The 19,321-nt window shown below is 40.4% G+C and overlaps 1 protein-coding gene across 7 annotated transcripts in view; it reads right to left on the bottom strand.

Annotated features, from left to right (window-relative positions):
• PDSS2 (decaprenyl diphosphate synthase subunit 2) overlaps positions 1–19,321 on the bottom strand; it is a 279,633-nt gene that overhangs the window by 44,626 nt on the left and 215,686 nt on the right. For 4 of the 7 annotated variants that reach the window (XM_032275117.1, XM_032275118.1, XM_032275119.1 and 1 more), the window contains exons 5-6: positions 14,418–14,591; positions 12,144–12,275 (exon numbers count right to left, since the gene is read on the bottom strand). In XM_032275117.1, the coding sequence (XP_032131008.1) occupies positions 12,144–12,275; positions 14,418–14,591 (306 nt within the window). Of the gene's footprint in view, positions 1–3,650; positions 4,066–12,143; positions 12,276–14,417; positions 14,592–19,321 lie in introns of those variants that run through there. The other 3 variants (XM_032275121.1, XM_032275122.1, XM_032275123.1) reach the window with 2 other exon arrangements.

Raw genomic sequence — 19,321 nt, 5'->3', positions numbered from 1 at the left:
GGGCAGGAGAATTGCCTGAACCCGGGAGGCGGAGGTTGTGGTGAGCCGAGATCGCGCCATTGTACTCCAGCCTGGGTAACAAGAGCGAAACTCCATCTCAAAAAAAAAAAAAAAAAAACACTATTCTTACTCTTTTTGTAAAATAGTTAATTTGGGAGGGGCTATAGCTTCTATTACACCTCTTGGTTGCTCATTCAACAAACATTCATGAGCCAGGTACTGTTTAGGCACTACAGACACAGGCATGAACAAAACAGATCAAAATATCTGCCCTCATGGAATTTATATTCTAGAGGGTTACAAAGTATTGTGTGATTGACTGACTGACTGATTGGTTGATAAAACAGGATCTTACTCTGTCACCCAGGCTGAGTGCAGTGCTGTAATCACAGTTCATGGCAGCCTCAACCTCTCAGGTTTAAGCAATCCTCCTGCCTCAGCTTCCTGAGTAGCTGGGGCTACAGGCATGTAACACCGCACCTGGTTAATCTTCAATAGAGACGGGGTCTCACTATGTTGCTCAGACTGGTCTCAAACTCATGGATGCAAGTGATCCTCCTGCCTTGACTTCCCAAAGTGCTGGGATCACAGGTGTGAGCCACTGCACCTGACTACACAATACTGTCTTAGCTATGCTTTGCCTACAATCTCCCAAGCACCACAAGAGCAGGGAAATTTTCTCTTGCTCACCACTGTATCCCAAGTCAAGATCAGTGTCTGAGTGAATGAATAAATGGGTGAAGCTTTTTCTTTGTATGTGTTGGTTATGTACTATTTATTTAGGAAATGTACAGGAAAAATGCATTTTACTCACTCCTAGTTCTGGGAAAGCTGGACGTTTTGGTTGTGAGCTAGTATGTAGGTATTGTGGGGCCCTTAGCTGATGCCTTACACATAATTTTTAACCATATTGAACAATGGCATATTTTCATTTTCTCACCCACATTCTATTTATAAATACACTAAAGAAGGATATCTAAGCTTCCATCTGTAGAAAACAAATTCATTCATTTCATGAAAATTAAACAACAAAAGGTTAAGATAGAGAAGAATTAGTGTAATTAAGTGCTTCAACCTTAAAAGCAGTGCGTGTAAGGGAAAATACCTTAGAATGGAAGTTAACAGATATCCACAGAGATTTTCAAGATGTATACCTCAAAATTTAAAGGCCTTATCTACTGATTACAGCAGCAGGTCTAAGATCTTAATTGTGAACACTCCAAGAGGCATTGTGACCTGGGAAGATGGATATGTTGGGAGCCAGAAAATATGGTTTCTAGTCCTTGGCTGGTTAATACCTTGAATAATTTTTACATTTTCATATAGGCCTTTATTTCTTGATCTGTAGAGCACCAGACCAAACCAGAAGTTCCCAAATGCTGGCCTTTCACAAATGCTGGGCTGGCTGTATTGGAATCACCTGGGTAGCTTGTGAAAAATGCAGATTTCCATAGCCTACCCCTCAGATTCTTGATTTGTTTGTGGATCACTGGTCTGGCCTATGTCTAAAGTCTTTTTCAATTTGTGCTTCTATGTGCATCAGGGTTTCAAAGGCTAAAAGAGAACAACTACGTAAAGTCCCTAAGTCTCAAGGAGAATGGAGTACTGTAACTTTTCCCTTTTTGTTCTAACATCTGCCACTTATCATGTGTATTTCTAGCAGAACAAGCTGTAATAATAATTACTATTATTTTTTTTTTGATATGGAGTCTCACTCTGTTGCCCAGGCTGGAGTGTAATGGCATGATTTCGGCTAACTGCAACCTCTGTCTCCTGGGTTCAAGCGATTCTCCTGCCTCAGCCTCCCTAGTAGCTGGGATTACAAGTGCCCACCACCATGGCTGGCTAAATTTTGTATTTTTAGTAGTGATGGAGTTTTGCCATGTTAGCTAGGCTGGTCATGAACTCTTTTTTTTTTTTTTTTTTTTTTGAGAGAGAGTTTCACTCATGTTACCCAGGCTGGAGTGCAATGGCGCGATCTCGGCTCACCGCAACCTCCGCCTCCTGGGTTCAGGCAATTCTCCTGCCTCAGCCTCCTGAGTAGCTGGGATTACAGGCACGCACCACCATGCCCAGCTAATTTTTTGTATTTTTAATAGAGACGGGGTTTCACCATGTTGACCAGGATGGTCTCGATCTCTTGACCTCGTGATCCACCTGCCTCAGCCTCCCAAAGTGCTGGGATTACAGGCTTGAGCCACTGCACCCGGCCGGTCTTGAACTCTTGACCTCAAGTGATCCACCCACCTCGGCCTCCTAAAGTTCTGGGATTATAGGCGTGAGTTACCGCAGCCGGCCAGAGCAAGATACTATAAAATAACTTTCTCACAGCGGCCCAAAATAGGCTGATATAAAATACATGCAGTCTCTATTTCAACAGACAGCAGTCCTGAACCTCTTCCTGCCACACTGTTCATCCCCAGAAGCCACTGTAAATTCTACCATACACAGCAATTCCCCGAGGGCTTCATTACTGGGGTCTTTAAAAGGGATTCACTCATCTTTTTGCCTCCTGTAGGTGTGCTTCTTGTCAATCCAGGTCAAGGGAAAAGAAAGTAATTTTTCCCAATCTTTAGCAGTTCACAGGGAATGTGTGGTTTGAACCTTGTTTTATCTTTTAAAAATGTGAAAACAGACAAGATAGTGTGCCTGTGCTCATGACACTGGAGGCCTCCTCAGACAGCTATAGTGAGTACTGTAAAACAATATTTCATACAAAAGCAAAAAAAAAAAGCCAGCACTCTGATTGAGAGGATGCACAAAGGAATTAATTCCAAAGGTTTATATATCAGTCTCTGTAGACTAAAGGCAGACAGATTCCCTGTTGGTAAGTAATGGATGTACAATGTGGTCTTTTACTTTAAGAAACAAACGTTTTTTTTATAAGTCAGGTAACAAAGAAGGATTGGATGACATAAATGAACTGTTTCCAATTTCCAACTACTGTTATCTGGACTTGAAAGCTGGATATGGGGACACCTTTTTCTAAAAGCAGAAAACTAATATTTCACAGTAGGGAGTCCAGAAATTGCTAGAGACTAATCATCTCTACTTATCAGGTTATTCTTCCCAAATGTTACAGGCTATATTTTAGAATAACTGTCATCTTAAAAGATTTTCTTTTTTAAACTTTCAAGGAAAACTACCTTCCTCACAAACTTTTTAGTCGAAAGAATACAATGAACACTCATTTGCCCCCCACTTAGATTCACCAATTGCTAACACCTTACCACTTCTGTTTTCTCTTTCTCTCCATGACCATTTATTATTTGAGAGTAAGTTGTAGACATCACGATGCTCACCCCTAAATACTTCAGCATTTGTTCCTAAGAAGACTGACATTTATTATAATAGCGAATTATTCATTTGTTTGACAGGGTCTCCATCTGTTGCCCAGGCTAGAGTGGAGTGACACAATCACGATTCACTGTAGCCCTGGCTTCCTGAGCTCAAGAGATTCTCTAGCCTCAGCCTCCTGAATAGCTGAGAATACAGGTACATGCTATTATACCTAGCTACTTTAAAAAGTTTTTAGCAGTGATGGGATCTTGCTATGTTTCCTAGGCTGGTCTTGAACTCCTCGCCTCCCAAAATGCTGGGATTACAGGCATGCGCCTCCGCACCCAGCCCTATAATGTTATTTAAAATACAGTTCAGGCTGGCCGTCTCTACAAAAAAATGCAGTGTACAGTGTATGGAAATAACAGAAAGAAAGGTGACAAATCAGAAATCTACTACATCTGCTAGCCCTGAAGTTAGAGCAGCCCACTGAGATTGGTTTGGTAGAAGGAGGGTTTGTGTTGCTGGGCTTTCCAGTTACACAGCTGGAAAGATACTAGAATATAAAGGAAGAGGGCAGGCCTTTTCTCTGCTATCTTGGTCATTCTCTAGGAATAAGAGAGCACAGAAGGCATGTGCAAGGAAGTTAACACCATTCAGAACTGGACTGCTTCGCTTGGGAACCTGATTTTACCATCTCTTTCAACTGGGAAAACAAATTGACTTTTAGAGGCAGGTGCGGATGTCCAAGGAATTAATTTTCTCATATTTTCTTCCTTCGGTTCACTGAGGAAAGAGAAGCAACAGCAGATGTAGAAGGCTATGGCGTCCAATTTTAAAAAGGAGAGAGGCAAGGAGATACCAGATATATTAGAGACAGGTGAGGAGATACCACTTGTATTATCTATATAACAAATCTCCCTCTGCTCAGAGGTCTTGTTATTTCTTTGCAACCTGTTTTTCTTGCTATGCTGCTCTCTTGGAATTTGGAAGAAACATGACATTTTAAATCGCACAGTTTGACCAGGAAAAGAAATTTACTCGGATCTCAGAAAGGCCGTGAGTAAGGAAATCTGGCTAATAGTAGAAATTAGTTGCTTCCTCCAGCAGCAAGATCGCAAGGCAACGGCCATCAACCTTGATGGTGTACTTCAAATTCACCATGTCAAGAACCAGTCTTTCCACTTAACTTTCCTATTTCTGTTAATGGTTTAATTTTTTCTGTTATCCTAGTCCAAAATCCTTGTTTTAGCCTCTGACTGCCCTTCCCGAGTCCACACCTGCCAGCCTCTCCCTATCAGATCAGTTTTCTAGTCCTACACATTTTCTCTGAAATGAGTTTTACGCTTAACCTCCTTATCTTCCCATTCTCATTGCCAACACTCTGACTGGGCTTTTCTCTTGTGCTTATCAATGGGCTTCCAAAAACTTCTTAACTGATCTCCTTGCCTTTACTATCTCCTTGTTCCTTTCATCCTATATACTAGAGCCAGATTTACCTCTCTCACAGTTCAGACCTTGACAATGTCTGGCTCAAAAGCTTTCAATGTCTGCTTCATGACTTCTTCATCAAGTTGATTTTCCATAGGCAAACATCCCAAAGTCTTTAAAAAAATTTAGGCAAATTTTTCATAACATAAAATTAATCATTTTAATAACTTAAAAAAGTATAATTCAGTGGCATTTGGTACATTCACAATGCTATGCAATCATCACCACTAACAAGTTCTGAATTTTTATTACCCCAGAAGGAAACCTGTATCCATTACTCTCTCCCCCTTCCCCTTTTCCTAATCCTGGGCAACCACTAGTCTTTTTTCTGTCTCTATGACTTGCCTACCCTGGATGTTTCACATAAATGGAATCATATGATACGTGGCCTTTTGCATCTGGCTTCTTTCACTTATTATGTTTTAAAGGCCCAGGCATGTTGCAGCATGTATCAATACCTCATTCCTTTTCATGGTTGAGTAATACTCCATTGTATGGATATACCACATTTTGTTTATCCATTCATCAGTTGACGGACATTAGATTATTTCTACCTTTTGGATATTGTGAATAATGCTGATCTGAACATTCATGTACATATTTTTATATAAACCAGTCTTTTAAATATAGTTATTACTATTTAATAACAGAGCAATTCTTCATCTGTCCCTGATGCTGCCCTATGTTTTTCACATTCCATCCAAATTAAAACACTTTTTTTCTTTGAATACACTGCATGACTGCACCTGTATCACTTTTTCATGGTTTCCTTTGCCTAGGAAGCCCTGACTTCTCATCTTTGCTATCAAATCTTCTTTAAGGTCTATCTCACATATTATTAATACTGACTTCATAAGCCCCTTCTTTGTTTTTTTTTTTTTTTTGAGACGGAGTTTCGCTCTTGTTACCCAGGCTGGAGTGCAATGGCGCGATCTCGGCTCACCGCAACCTCCGCCTCCTGAGTTCAGGCAATTCTCCTGCCTCAGCCTCCTGAGTAGCTGGGATTACAGGCACGCGCCACCATGCCCAGCTAATTTTTTGTAGTTTTAGTAGAGACGGGGTTTCACCGTGTTGACCAGGATGGTCTCGATCTCTTGACCTCGTGATCCACCCGCCTCGGCCTCCCAAAGTGCTGGGATTACAGGCTTGAGCCACGGCGCCCGGCCCATAAGCCCCTTCTTTACTTTTCCAACTGAACATCAATTCTCTTTCCTCTGTGCTCCCCAAGTGGCATGAATTACAGTATTCCTTATGTTTATATATTTATTATATAAGAAATAAACATATATATATATATATATATATATATAAGTATTCCTTATGTTTATTACATAAGGAATTAGTGTTTATCTTATTCCCTCTCTACTAGGCCATAGAAAACCTTTAGGCAACTTATTATTGTATCTCCTGTAGTCAAGCACTTTGTTTCCTTAAGCGCTACAGAAAGCCTTAAGAGATATTTTAATTTAGGAGATATCTAGAGTCATTTCAGAGTCTTTGTAGTCAAACATACCGTCCCTTCAAATGCCGATATTGTATACCTTCTATGATAGAGGATGATGTTAATATTATTCCTTTTGAAACCACTAAAATGTCTTAAAGAACTAGAAGAGTATCACATGTGGTATTAATGAGGAATCTGAATGTGCATTTTCTCTTTTAAGAATATGCATGTGTTACTTTCACGCACACCAGTCTTGCCTAGAAGTCTTTGTTTTACTTTCTGAATAAGGAGTAATAGTAGGCTATCTAAGGACAAGTGAGTTACAGCTTAGCAATGGTAATTTGTAGTACACTTAAGGTATTTTATGGCTGGTTATGACAGTGTCAGAATGTCACAAACCCAAGTGACATTTCAGTACTATTAGGAATAGCCAAGAAAATATAACCATAATTCTTATTTCTTCAGGTGACTTATAATGGCAGCAGAAAACTAGAAGGATCATTAAAAATAAAGCTTGCTGACCTGCAATAGCCCCTGGACTCCCTAAGAGAGTCAGAGCTCTGTGGTGCTCTGAAGGATTCTACTTTCTTTTATTAGGAATCAAAATGATAACTGAGTAATGACTGCACCTCCCCAGGGTGAATAACCCATTCGCTAACAGTATTTTTTCCTGATCATTATTTTTCACCAGCTACAAATTTAAATTTAAAATTAAGGCAGGGAGAGATCTGTAGAATTTAGTATGGAGAAAATGCTCAGCAAATGTTTTTCAGCTGTTTCCGGTCTTAACTGCCTTTGTGAAAGAATGTGGTCGTGTGTGTGTGCGCGCGCGCACGTGCATGTGCACGTGCATCCATAGGCCTGTAGTTGTGATGAAAGAGGGCCAGCTAATCCTAAGATTTTTCAGGAGAAAGGAGGAGCTGGAGAAGAGATGGCAGAGCCTGATACGGAAAATCCCAGAGGTGCTCTTCCTCTTGGCTTCACAATGGTGCTGAATGGGCACAGAGGCTGTGTCACCTCACTTCCTTGTCTAATCAATAATTTTTACTCTTTCCAAGGGTAGATGAGACATAAACCTGCCTGGCAGAGTAAATAAGTAATTTTTTTTTTTTTGAGACAGAGTTTCACTCATGTTACCCAGGGTAGAGTGCAATGGCGCGATCTTGGCTCACCGCAACCTCCGCCTCCTGGGTTCAGGCAATTCTCCTGCCTCAGCCTCCTGAGTAGCTGGGATTACAGGCACGCGCCACCATGCCCAGCTAATTTTTTGTATTTTTAGTAGAGACGGGGTTTCACCATGTTGACCAGGATGGTCTCGATCTCTTGACCTCGTGATCCACCCGCCTCGGCCTCCCAAAGTGCTGGGATTACAGGCTTGAGCCACCGCGCCCGGCCTGTAAATAAGTAATTTTAAATGTGGTAATAAAAAATTGCAGGTGACTTCCATCATTGAGAGCAAGATTTTTCTATTTCTCAGTGTTAACAACTTGCATGTTTCTTTCTTTCTTTTCTTTTTTTCTTTTTTTTTGAGACAGAGTCTTGCTCTGTTGCCCAGGCTGGAGTGTAGTGGTGCGATCTTGGCTCACTGCAACCTCTGCCTCCTGGGCTCAAGTGATTCTCCTGTCTCAGTCTCCAGAGTAGCTTGGATTACAGGCGTGAGCCACCATGCCCGGACTGTTTCTAATGGAGATAAATATTTTTCTTGTAATGCATCTCTTGTCAAAGAGACCTATTTCTTAGATTTATTTGAGAGCTGAAAATGACTTTGCAAAAGATCTAGTTTAATGCTACAATTTTATAGAAAAGAATAATGAGGATATGAGAGAATGTGATTAAGTTTACATAGATGCTAGCAGAGTCCAAATCAGAATCTAGACCAGGAGTGTCTAATCTTCTGGCTTCCCTGGCCACACTGGAAGAATTGTCTCAGGCCACACATAAGATACATGAACACTAATGGTAGCTGATGACCTAAAAAAAAATTGCAGAGAAGCCCTCATAATGTTTTAAAAAAGTTTACAAGTTTGTGTTGGGCTACTTTCAAAGCTGTTTTGGGCTGCATGAGGCCCACAAGGGTTGGACAGTCTTGATCTAGACCTTCCAAATCCTGGTCCTCTGTGAGCTATTTCTGTTATACCAACTTAACTCTATTTAACAAAACAGGGCTGCCACCAAACAATCTCACCCTGCAAGACCACACCACACTCACTTTTTGACAAATATTAATTGGGTAATTACTCCAAGTAAGCCACTGCGCCAGGTACTATGAGTAATTCAAAGATGAATTTGTTATTATCCTTAAGGACCTTGCAATAAAATTCAAAACTGAAGGAGAGGGCTGTGGGGGAGGCAAGGAAAGGATCACAAAGATATCCAGGAGGGCGAATAACATGAAAAATTTGGAAACAGAACTAATTTCAGGATTAATAAGCAACTTACTTGAGATTTAAGCTGGAATGTTCCTCCTAGGTGTTATGCGAATTGTGTTCCCTATCTCTGACTAGAAAGCATTCACAGGACAAGATCATCATCTTATATATATATTATATATAATATAAATTATATATTATATACATTATATAAATTATATTATATATATTATATATATAATATATATGATTTAGATTATTATATATATAATTTATTATATATAGACTATTTTAGAAGATTCAAATAAACTCAGTAAAGTGTTTTTTTTTTTTTTTTTTTTTTTTGGTGAGATGGAGTCTCGCTCAGCTGTCCAGGCTGCAGTGCAGTGGTGTGATAAGCTCACTGCAACCTCTGACTCCAGGGTTCAAGTGACTCTCCAGCCTCAGCCTCCTGAGTAGCTGGGATTACAGGCCCAGGCCACCTCACTGGCTAATTTTTGTTTGTTTGTTTTGGAGACAGAGTCTCACTCTGTTGCCCAGGCTGGAGTGTAGTGGTAAGATCTTGGTCCACCGAAACCTCTGCCTCCAGGCTCAAATGATTCTCCTACCTCAGCCACCTGAGGAGCTGGGATTACAGGTGCATACTATCACACCCGGCTAACTTTTGTATTTTTTAGTAGCGATGGGGTTTTGCCATGTTGGCCAGGCTGATCTCGAACTCTTGACCCTGTGATCTGCCCACCTTGGCCTCCTAAAGTGTTGGGATTACAAGCATGAGCCACCACGCCCGGCAAATTTTTGTCTTTTTTTTTTTTTGAGATGGAGTCTCACTCTGTCGCTTAGGCTGGAGTGCAATGGCGCACTCTTGGCTCACAGCAACCTCCACCTCCCAGGTTCAAGCGATTCTCTTGCCTCAGTCTCCTGAGCAGCTGGGATTACAGGTGTGCACCACCATGCCCAGCTAATTTTTCTATTTTTAAGTAGAGACGGAGTTTCACCATGTTGGTCAGGCTGGTCTCGAACCCCTAACCTACTGATTTGCCTGCCTCAGCCTCCCAAAGTGCTGGGATTACAGGTGTGAGCCACTGCAGCCGGCTCAATTTTTGTATTTTTAATAGAGATGGGGTTTCGCCATGTTGGTCAGGCTGGCCTGGAACTCCTGACCTCAAGTGATCTGCTCACGTCAGCTTCCCAAAGTGTTGTGCTGGGATTACAGGCGGGAGCCACTGTAATCCCAGCCATAATTTTTCTTTTTAAAAATTCGTTAATTTTCTTACTTCTGTTTTCAGTTTTCTCTATGACTTTTTTTTTTTTTTTGAGATGGAGTCTTACTCCGTCACCCAGGGTGGAGTGCAGTGATGTGATCTCAGCTCACTGCAGCTTCTGCTTCCTGGGTTCAAATGAGTCTCCTGCCTCAGCCTCTTGAGAAGCTGGGACTACAGGTGCCTGCCACCACACCTGGCTAATTTTTGTAATTTTAGTAGAGTGGCCACACTTGTCTTGAACTCTGGGCCTCAAGTGATCTGCCCACCTCGTCCTTCCAAAGTGCTGGGATCACAGGTATGAGCCACCTTGCCCAGCACCTTTTTTTTACCATGTTGGCCAGGCTGGTCTTGAGTTCCCGACCTCAAGTGATCCACCTGCCTTGGCCTCTCAAAGTGCTGGGATTACTGGGATTACAGGTGTGAGCCATCGTACCTGGTCTGTGACTTTTTTTGTTTGTTTTGAGACAGAGTTTAGCTCTTGTCACCCAGGCTGGAGTATAATGGTGTGATCACGGCTCACTGCAACCTCTGCCTCCTGGCTTCAAGTGATTCTCCTGCCTCAGCCTTCCGAGTAGCTGGGATTACAGGTGTGCACCACCATGCCCAGCTAATTTTTGTATTTTTAGTAGAGACTGATTTCACCACGTTAGCCAGGCTAGCCAAACTCCTGACCTCAGGTAATCCGTCTGCCTTGGCCTTCCAAAGTGTTGGGATTACAGGTGTGAGCCACCGCACCTGGCCTGGCCTGTGACTCTTAATAGATACAAGATATCCTGAAAGAGTCCTTAGTTTATTTTTTTTTTCTCTTTTTAAAAAATCATTTTTGTCCAATTTTCCGAGAGATTTTTTTCATTTGTATCTTCCATTCTGCTTCTGATGAAAAATTCTGCAATCATATTTTTATATTTTATAATTCTAATTTTTAATTCTTGAATTGTCCTTTTCAATGTGTCATCTTTTATTATACCATGGATTTAATATCCTTCCTTGTCAAGTATATTGATTACAGTGCTTTGAAAAACGTCTGCCTTTGCTTGCATTGTCTCTGTTTCCTCTAAGTTCCCTTTTTATCAGTTTGTTTTTGATTTGCTGTTTTGTAGAAGCAGCTTTTCTCAAATACCCAGTGGTCCTCTTTTCCTATTCTGCTTCAGAGTGAGGCAGCAGATATTCTGGGCACTTGGATCCTCTGAGGCTTGTCAAGTGGTGGGTCTCGCTGCAGGACGACTGCTCAGGGATGTGGCATGTTTACTGAGGAGGCCCCAGGTATCCACATCTGCAGGGCTTTTCTCCTGAGTTTGACAGTTTCTTCAGAAAGAAATCCTCCAGTTTTCCACTTGGTGAATATGAGGAATTTTAAGTTGGCTGCCAGCATTTTGAGAATCAATAAAGGTTGTGAGAGGAGAAATCTTTTAGAATGCAGATACTCACTTAGGCTCTCTGCTTTTTTCAAAAAAAATTTTTAACAACTTTAATTTTGTAGAGATGAAGTCTCACTATGTTGCTGGTCTTGAACTCAAGAGCTCAAGCGATCCTCTCGCCTTGGCCTCTCAAAGTGCTGGGATTATAGGCATGAGCCACTGTGCCCACCCGTCCTCTCTCCTTTAAGTATGGTGGCTACCCCAACCTCAGCTGTGCCTGGTTTCTCTGTCCAGAGCTCAGATTAACCCAACCAATTACAGTCACAAAGTTAAATAAATTCCATGAGGCATTGGCTAAAAAGGCAAGAACTTTTTGCACTAGAGTTTCTGAATTAAAAGAAAACCAAAAAAGTTCCCTCTCATCTGCCAAAATGAGAAATTTACCCAATTCAAGCCCCTTTACCCCTCCCACTTCGCCATGCTTTTATTTTTTTTTTCTTTGATAATGCCTCAGAACAAGTATTCAGGGTCCAAGTTTGTTTTAAAATAACCCAATGAGCTGACAGACGGAGCTCCTGGAATTCTGCAGCTTGTGCGAGAGTCCACAGATGGGAAATTGCAGTCAGTTATAGGGTGGTGCTATTACCGTAGCCCAATTTTTAAAAGTCTTTAGAAAAAAAGTCATCTGAGTTAATTAGCATTCACCACAGGCACTAGTTTTGTGTTGCAGTTTTCTAAGAACTCAGATAATAAAAAAAATTCAGTACTGCAATCTCCAATATTTTACCTCTTAAAAATGAAGATTACAAAGAATTTTACTTGTTACATGAATATGCCTCAGGCTTATGTACAGCCTTATATCACCAAGAAATATCAATTATGTTCTAAAATCCACTTATTACTAACGGTACCTAAAACAGGAATAATTTCATTTTACCTCTCTGATCTGTTTAATCCACAAATCTCTTCCAAGAAATTCCTGATGTAAGACTACAGGAGCTGAGTTTAGATTAAAAGTCATGGAGTCACTGGTCTTTTCTTTAGTAAATGGCTGGAGATCAGAATTTATCTATAAGAAGCAGTTAAAAGAGTAAATTAATGAAATATATACACATTAATATGTTTTATACTCAGAAAGTACCAGTTAATGCAGTAAAATACGAAGCTTAAGGAATGCAGTTTTTTAGATATACTTTAATAAACAAAAGAATATTTCAGGCTGGGTGCAGTGGCTCATGCCTGTAATCCCAATACTTTGGGAGGCTAAGGTGGGCGGATCACCTGAGGTCAGGAGTTCAAGACCAGCCTGGTCAAAATGGTGAAACCCCACCTCTACTACAAATATAGAAATTAGCCAGGTGTGGTGGCATAGACCTGTAATCTCAGCTACTCGGGAGGTTGAGGCAGGAGAATGCCCTGAATCCAGGAGACAGAGGTTGTAGTGAGTTGAGATTGTGCCACTGCACACCAGCCTGGGCAACAGAGGTAAAAAAAAACTCAAAAAAAAAAAAAAAAAAAAAAAAAAAAAGGATATTTCAGATGATTAACAATAACCTGTAAAATTTTCCAGAATTATTCCCTAACACATTCCTTGTTTAATGGGGGGAAGTCTTTATTTTACTTTTTATATTATTCTTTTTTTTTTTTTTTTGAGACAGAGTTTCGCTCTTGTTACCCAGGCTGGAGTGCAATGGCGCGATCTTGGCTCACCGCAACCTCCGCCTCCCGGGTTCAGGCAAATTCTCCTGCCCCAGCCTCCTGAGTAGCTGGGATTACAGGCACACGCCACCATGCCCAGCTAATTTTTTGTATTTTTAGTAGAGACGGGGTTTCACCATGTTGACCAGGATGGTCTCGATCTCTTGACCTCGTGATCCACCCGCCTTGGCCTCCCAAAGTGCTGGGATTACAGGCGTGAGCTTTCTTTTTGGAGATAGATTTTCACTCTTGTTGCCCAGGTTGGTGTGGCATAATCTCAGCTCACTGCAACCTCTGCTTCCCAGGTTCAAGTGATTCACCTGCCACAGCCCCTGAGTAGCTGGGATTGCAGGTGGCTGCCAGCACGCCTGGCTAATTTTTTGTATTTTTAGTAGAGATAGGGTTTCACCATGTTGGCAAGGCTGGTCACGAACTCCTGGCCTCAGGTGATCTACCTGGCTCAGCCTCCCGAAGTGCTGAGATTACAGGCGTGGGCCACCGCACCTGGCTGTATTTTACTTTTTAAGTTAACGATTTAAATAAAGATTTAATAAATAGACTTGCTTAATAAACTAATCAAAGATTAAATAAAATATGCAAAAAGCTCATCTGGAGATATTATATATGTATATGTTCCCCCCATGAACTATTTAAGTAACATCTGAAAAATACATATTAAATGAAATTTTAAAATTATAATATATAGACAGAGGCAACAATACAGCAACTCATCTTGGGACATTTTAGATTTCATATGCCCATTCAAAGAATTAGTCACTAGAATTAAAGCTTTCAATTTTATTCAGTATATTTCTGAATTTTTTTTTCATAATATGCTTTATATAAAAGCTATAAGGGGGCTGGGTGCAGTGGCTCATGCCTGTAATCCCAGCACTTTGGGAAGCTAAGGCAGGTAGATCATGAGGTCAGGAGTTTGAGACCAGCCTGACCAACAAGGTAAAATCCCCCTCTCTACTAAAATACAAAAATTAGCCAGGTATGGTGGTGTGCACCTATAATCTCAGCTACTCAGGAGGCTGAGGCAGGAGAATTACTTGAACCCGGGAGGCAGAGGTTGCAGTGAACAGAGATTGAGCCACTGCACTCCATCCAGCCTGGGTGACAGAATAAGACTCTGTTTCAAAATAAAATAAAATAAAATAAAAAGAGCTATAAGGGAACTGTAACAAAAATGACAAATATTCTTCCATTCTGTGAATATATTCCAGTCTGTAAATATGTTATTTAATAATATGTAAGAGTTCTCTCAAGAACCGTTTCAGGTGGTAAGAAAAGACAAACATCACATAAAAGAGTACTGTGTAAGAATTATATAATCCTTACCAATTATAGTGTTTACATTACATAACAATCATCATCCAGGACTGACAGATTTTAACCACGTAATAAGCATTTTTTGAAATATGAAAGCTTCTTATTAAATGGCAAAAGGTTTCTTGTGTATCGTTTTAGCTATTTAAGTACCAAAAAAAGATAAAGGGTGTGCAAATACCTTATGACTCATGGCCATGTGCTTCCCATACTGAAATGCCATATTCTGAACCTCAGCATCATGCTTTGCTAATTCCATTGCAGCTTGGCAGCTCTTTGCTAGTAAGGCACCATGGGAGAGAAAAGTCTGCTCCTTCCAAGTCGATATTCCAATATCATCTGTGATATAATTTTCCTAAAAATGTAACAAAAGGCAAGATAAAAAAGACTTTAGGAGTAATTTAATTGTTTCTGTTTTTGAAGAATAGAAAAGTTAACAAATGAACTATTCAAAAACACTCAGGCTACTGGAACAAGATAGACCTAAAAGATGCCTAACTTCAGCTCTCCCTAAAAAGAATGTGGTGGGGAAACTGCTTTTTTAGGGTAATAGGGGGAAAGTTAAAGAAATGTCAAAGCAAATTTTATTCTGAGGTAGGAAACTTCTGTTAAAATATATCCTACAGGGTAAGGGGAAAAGTAGAAAGACCTTCAAACTAACTCCCTTTTATCAGTTATTAAGTGCCAGTATTAAGCACAAGAAGCCTACTGCATTTAACTTTTGTGAAAATGTCAAGGGCATATGGAATGAACTATACTTTCCTATAAATAATTAAACAGAAAAATCAGGCTGGGCATGGTGGCTCATGTCTGTAATCTAAGCACGTTGAGAGTCTGAGGCAGGAGGTTGCTTGAGGCTAGGAGTTCAAGATCAGCCTGGGAAACATAGCAAGGCTTAAAAAAAAAAAAAAAATTAGCCAGGCAAGGTGGTGTGCCCCTGTAGTCCTGACTACTCAGGAGGCTGATGCAGGAAGATCACTTGAGCCCAGGAGTTCAAGGTGATAAGTAAGCTATTGCACTATAGCCAGGGTGACAGAGCAAGACCCTGTCTGTCTGTCTCTTTTTCTTCCTCTCTCTCTTTTTTTTTTTTTTTTGAGACAGGGTCTTGTTTTGTCACCCATGCTGAAGCGTGGTGGCGTGATCACAGCTTACTACAGCCTTGACCTCCTGGGCTCAAGCAATCCTTCCATCTCAGCCTCCCAAGTAGCTGGGACCACAGGCATGCACCACCATACCCAGCTAATTTTTGGTATTTTTTGTAGAGACAGAGTTTCTCCATGTTGCCCAGGCTGGTTTGAACTTCTGAGTTCAAGTGATCTGCCTGAAGTGTTAGGATTACAGGCATGAGCCATAACACCCAGCTAATTTTTGTATTTTCGTTTTTTAAGTAGAGACAGACTTTCACCATGTTGGCCAGGCTGGTCTTGAATTCCTAGTCTCAGGTAATCTGCCTGCCTCAGCCTCCCAAAGTGCTGGAAATACTGAGCCCAGCCTATACTGCCTCTAAAAAAGAAAAAGCCCGGGCGTGGTGGCTCATGCATGTAATCCCAGCACTTTGGGAGACCAAGGTGGGTGGATCACGAGGTCAGGATTTCAAATCCAGCCTGGCCAACATGGTGAAACCCCGTCTCTACTAAAAATATAAAAATCAGCCAGGTATGGTGGTGGGTGCCTGTAATCCCAGCTACTTGGGAGGCTGAGGCTTGAGAATCCCTTGAACTGGGATGGGAAAGGTTGCAGTGAGCCGAGATTGCACCACTGCACTCCAGCCTGGATGAAAGAGCAAGACTCTGTGTCAAAAAAAACCCCAAAAAAACAAAAAAAGCAAAAGAAAAATCAGAGAAGAGATAATCTATTATAATGGAGAATGATTACTACAGTCTTCATTAAAGTTTATTCTCATAAGAAACAAGGTGTAAAAGAGGATATAATTTATAAATAAATATATACACATCTACTACCTGTAGACCAATGTTGTCCAACAGAAATATGTGAACCACATGTGCAATGTAAAATTTTCTAGTGGCTACATCAAAAAAGGGGAAAGAAACAGGTGAAATTAACCTTAATGACATATTTTATCTATCCCAATATATCCAAGTATTATCATTTTACACATACAATCAATATAAAAATTATTAATGAGCTATTTTATACTCTTTTTTTATAGTAAGTTTTCAAAATCAGTGTGTATTCACTTACAAAACCTCACTAGCCACAGTTTAAGGGCTCAGCATTGGATAGCAGGGCTCTGAGAACAGGAATGATGAAGTAAACATATAAAACAATGTCCATTTTATGGCATTTTTCTGAAACATCAAACTAACTAGAACCCATCCAGAAGTATTAACTCAAACACTTTTCGGCCTGCTCCCGATCCCATAATCCTTTCTTTTCACCACTGCTTGGAGACAAAATAAAAAATATTAAGAAAAAAACAGTGGCCACTAAAAGGTCAGTTGAAATAGAGCCCCCTCCTCTTTTGCCATGTTGAGGGGAATCTTCAGCCCAATGGTCAAATCAAATTATCAGCTTAATTTAATGCAATGTTTTTGAGATGGGGTCTTGCTTATTGCCCAGGCTGGTCTCAAACTACTGAGCTCAAGCGATCATCCCACCTCAGCCTTCCAAGTAGCTGGGACCACAGGCATGTGCCACCGTGCCCAGCATCACCTTAATTATATATAGTCTTTTAACAACAAAAAATATTGCACTTATGGCAATGATTGCAAATATGAAACACAGCATTGAATAATGACAAAAAAGCCACACAGGAGAGAAACAGTGCATAATGTAAGACGTACTTTATAAAATATTAGGTATAAATTATAACATATTTAATTTTAGAAATCAGAGATGTATTTTAAAATGTGACAATATATATTAATAAACCTAAGAAAAACCATATTATCTCTCCATATATACTACAGAGGTATTTGACAAAATTCAATTCCTATTCTTGATAAGAAGAAAAGTCCCAAATAAAATAGGAACAGCTGGGTGCAGTGGTTCACACCTGTAATCCTAGCAACTCAGGAGGCTGAGGTGGGAGGATCACTTGAACCCAGCAGTTCAAGGCTGCAGTAGGCCATAATCATGCCACTGCTCTCCAGCCTGGATGACACATTGAGAACCCTGACTCTAAGAAATAAAGAAATAGCAACTGATGTGTATTTCTTTAACATGACAGCGGTGTGTGTGTGTGTGTGTGTGTGTGTGTGTGTGTGTGTGTGTATCAGCCCAAAAGTCAGCAAATATTTTATGGGGAAACATGAGCCTTTGTTACTAATGTGAGGAGTAAGACAGACACACACCACCATTGCTATTTATAATGTAACAGAAGAGACGAGAGAAAGTTAGATGTATACAAATTAGAAAAGATGAGTTTAACTCTTACTATAGTGAAGACTCTATAACTGCATATTGGCAAAACCAAGAGACTCAACTAAAAAACTACTACAAACAAGAAGATAATTCAGTAATGTAGCAGCATCTAAAATTAGTAATTCAAAATTAACATAATAAATGTATTAACAATAGCTTTCATATATAAAAACTAATCAGAAAGTGTTTTCAATAGAGTCTTTCTTCCATTATGTATACAAAAATAAAGATTGAAAAGCTGTGAATAAGGCCGGGAACAGTGGCTCATGCCTGTAATCCCAACATTTTGGGAGGCAGAGGCAGGCAGATTACTTGAGTTTAGGAGTTAGAGACCAGCCTGAGCAACATGATGAAACCCTATCTCTACCAAAAATACAAAAAGCAGTCAAGCTTGGTGTCTTGCACCTGTAGTCCCACCTACTTGGGAAGCTAAGGCAGGAGAATTATGTGAGCCTGGGAAGCAGAGGCTGTACTGAGCTGAGAGCATGCCACTGCACTCCTGCCTGGGCAACAGAGGGAGACCCTGTCAAAAAAAAAAAAAAAAAAAAAGAAACAAACACCCAAAAAACAAACAAAAAAGCCTAGGGATAAGGCTGGGTGAGGTGGCTCATGCCTGTAATCCCAGCACTTTGGGAGGCTGAGTTGGGTGGATCACCTGAGGTCAAGGGTTTGAGACCAGCCTGACCAACATGGTGAAACCCCGCCTGTCCCTACCAAAAATACAAAAACTAGCTGGGCATGGTGAAGTAAGCCTGTGGTACCAGCTACTTGAGAGGCTGAGATGGGAGGATCACTTGAACCAGGGAAGCAGTAAGCTAAGATCGTGTCACTGCACTCTAGCCTGGATAAAAGAGCCAGACTCCGTCTCAAAACAAACAAACAAAAACAAAAACTGTGAATAAACTTAGAAATGTGCCAAACTGAATTAAGAAAATGTTAAAATACTACTGCAAGAACAACGGTAACTTGAATGAATATAAAGACATAACATGTTGAAAGATAGTAAGAATCCAGCCTCGGAAACTACTCCAATAAAACTAACAATACCTTTTCCCTGTGACACCAGGCAAACTGAAGTTCATATGGGAAAAATAAACAACGAGAGCAGAGAGGAAAATCTTGAAAAAGAAGAGGAATGTGTGCTGGGGGAGGGGTGGAGAGGGAGAGCAAATTTTGTCTAAGCCCTACCAGATACTCTAATACACTGTAAAATCTCAGAAATTAAAAAAAAAGTACTTTTTAGATAGACTAGGGAACAAAATAGAAAGTCCAGAAAGCAACCAAACTATATATAGGAATTTGCTATATTTTAGTAAGAAGTTGAACTTTTCAGTAAATGGTGCTGGTACAATTAAATAGCTATCCGGACAGCAAGATCCACCTGCCAGAGGATGACTAACCAGTTGCTGAGTGGGGCTCAAGAGGCACCATCTTCCCCATCCCCTGCCTGCCATTCTGACCTCTTCTCAGAGTACCTAATTTAAAGGGGCTGATTTCAAAGGCCTTGAACCTGAAATTAAAAAAAAAAAAAAAAAAAAGGAAAAATAAATAAAGAGGCTGAAAGTCTGAAAAAATAAAATAAATAGCTATCTGGCAAAAATAAAGTCTGAGCTACATTGCATACCATTTACCAGGATAAATTCCAAATGGCAAAAACAGCAAAACAACCACAAAACCACAGGCAATGTTAATAGACAAAGA

This window comes from Sapajus apella, unplaced genomic scaffold (assembly GCF_009761245.1).
Source record: "Sapajus apella isolate SASKATOON/1434 unplaced genomic scaffold, GSC_monkey_1.0 scaffold6, whole genome shotgun sequence".
NCBI lineage: Eukaryota > Metazoa > Chordata > Mammalia > Primates > Cebidae > Sapajus > Sapajus apella.
The sequence above is the reverse complement of the archived record's forward strand: the minus strand, read 5'-3'. Positions and strand labels throughout refer to the sequence as shown.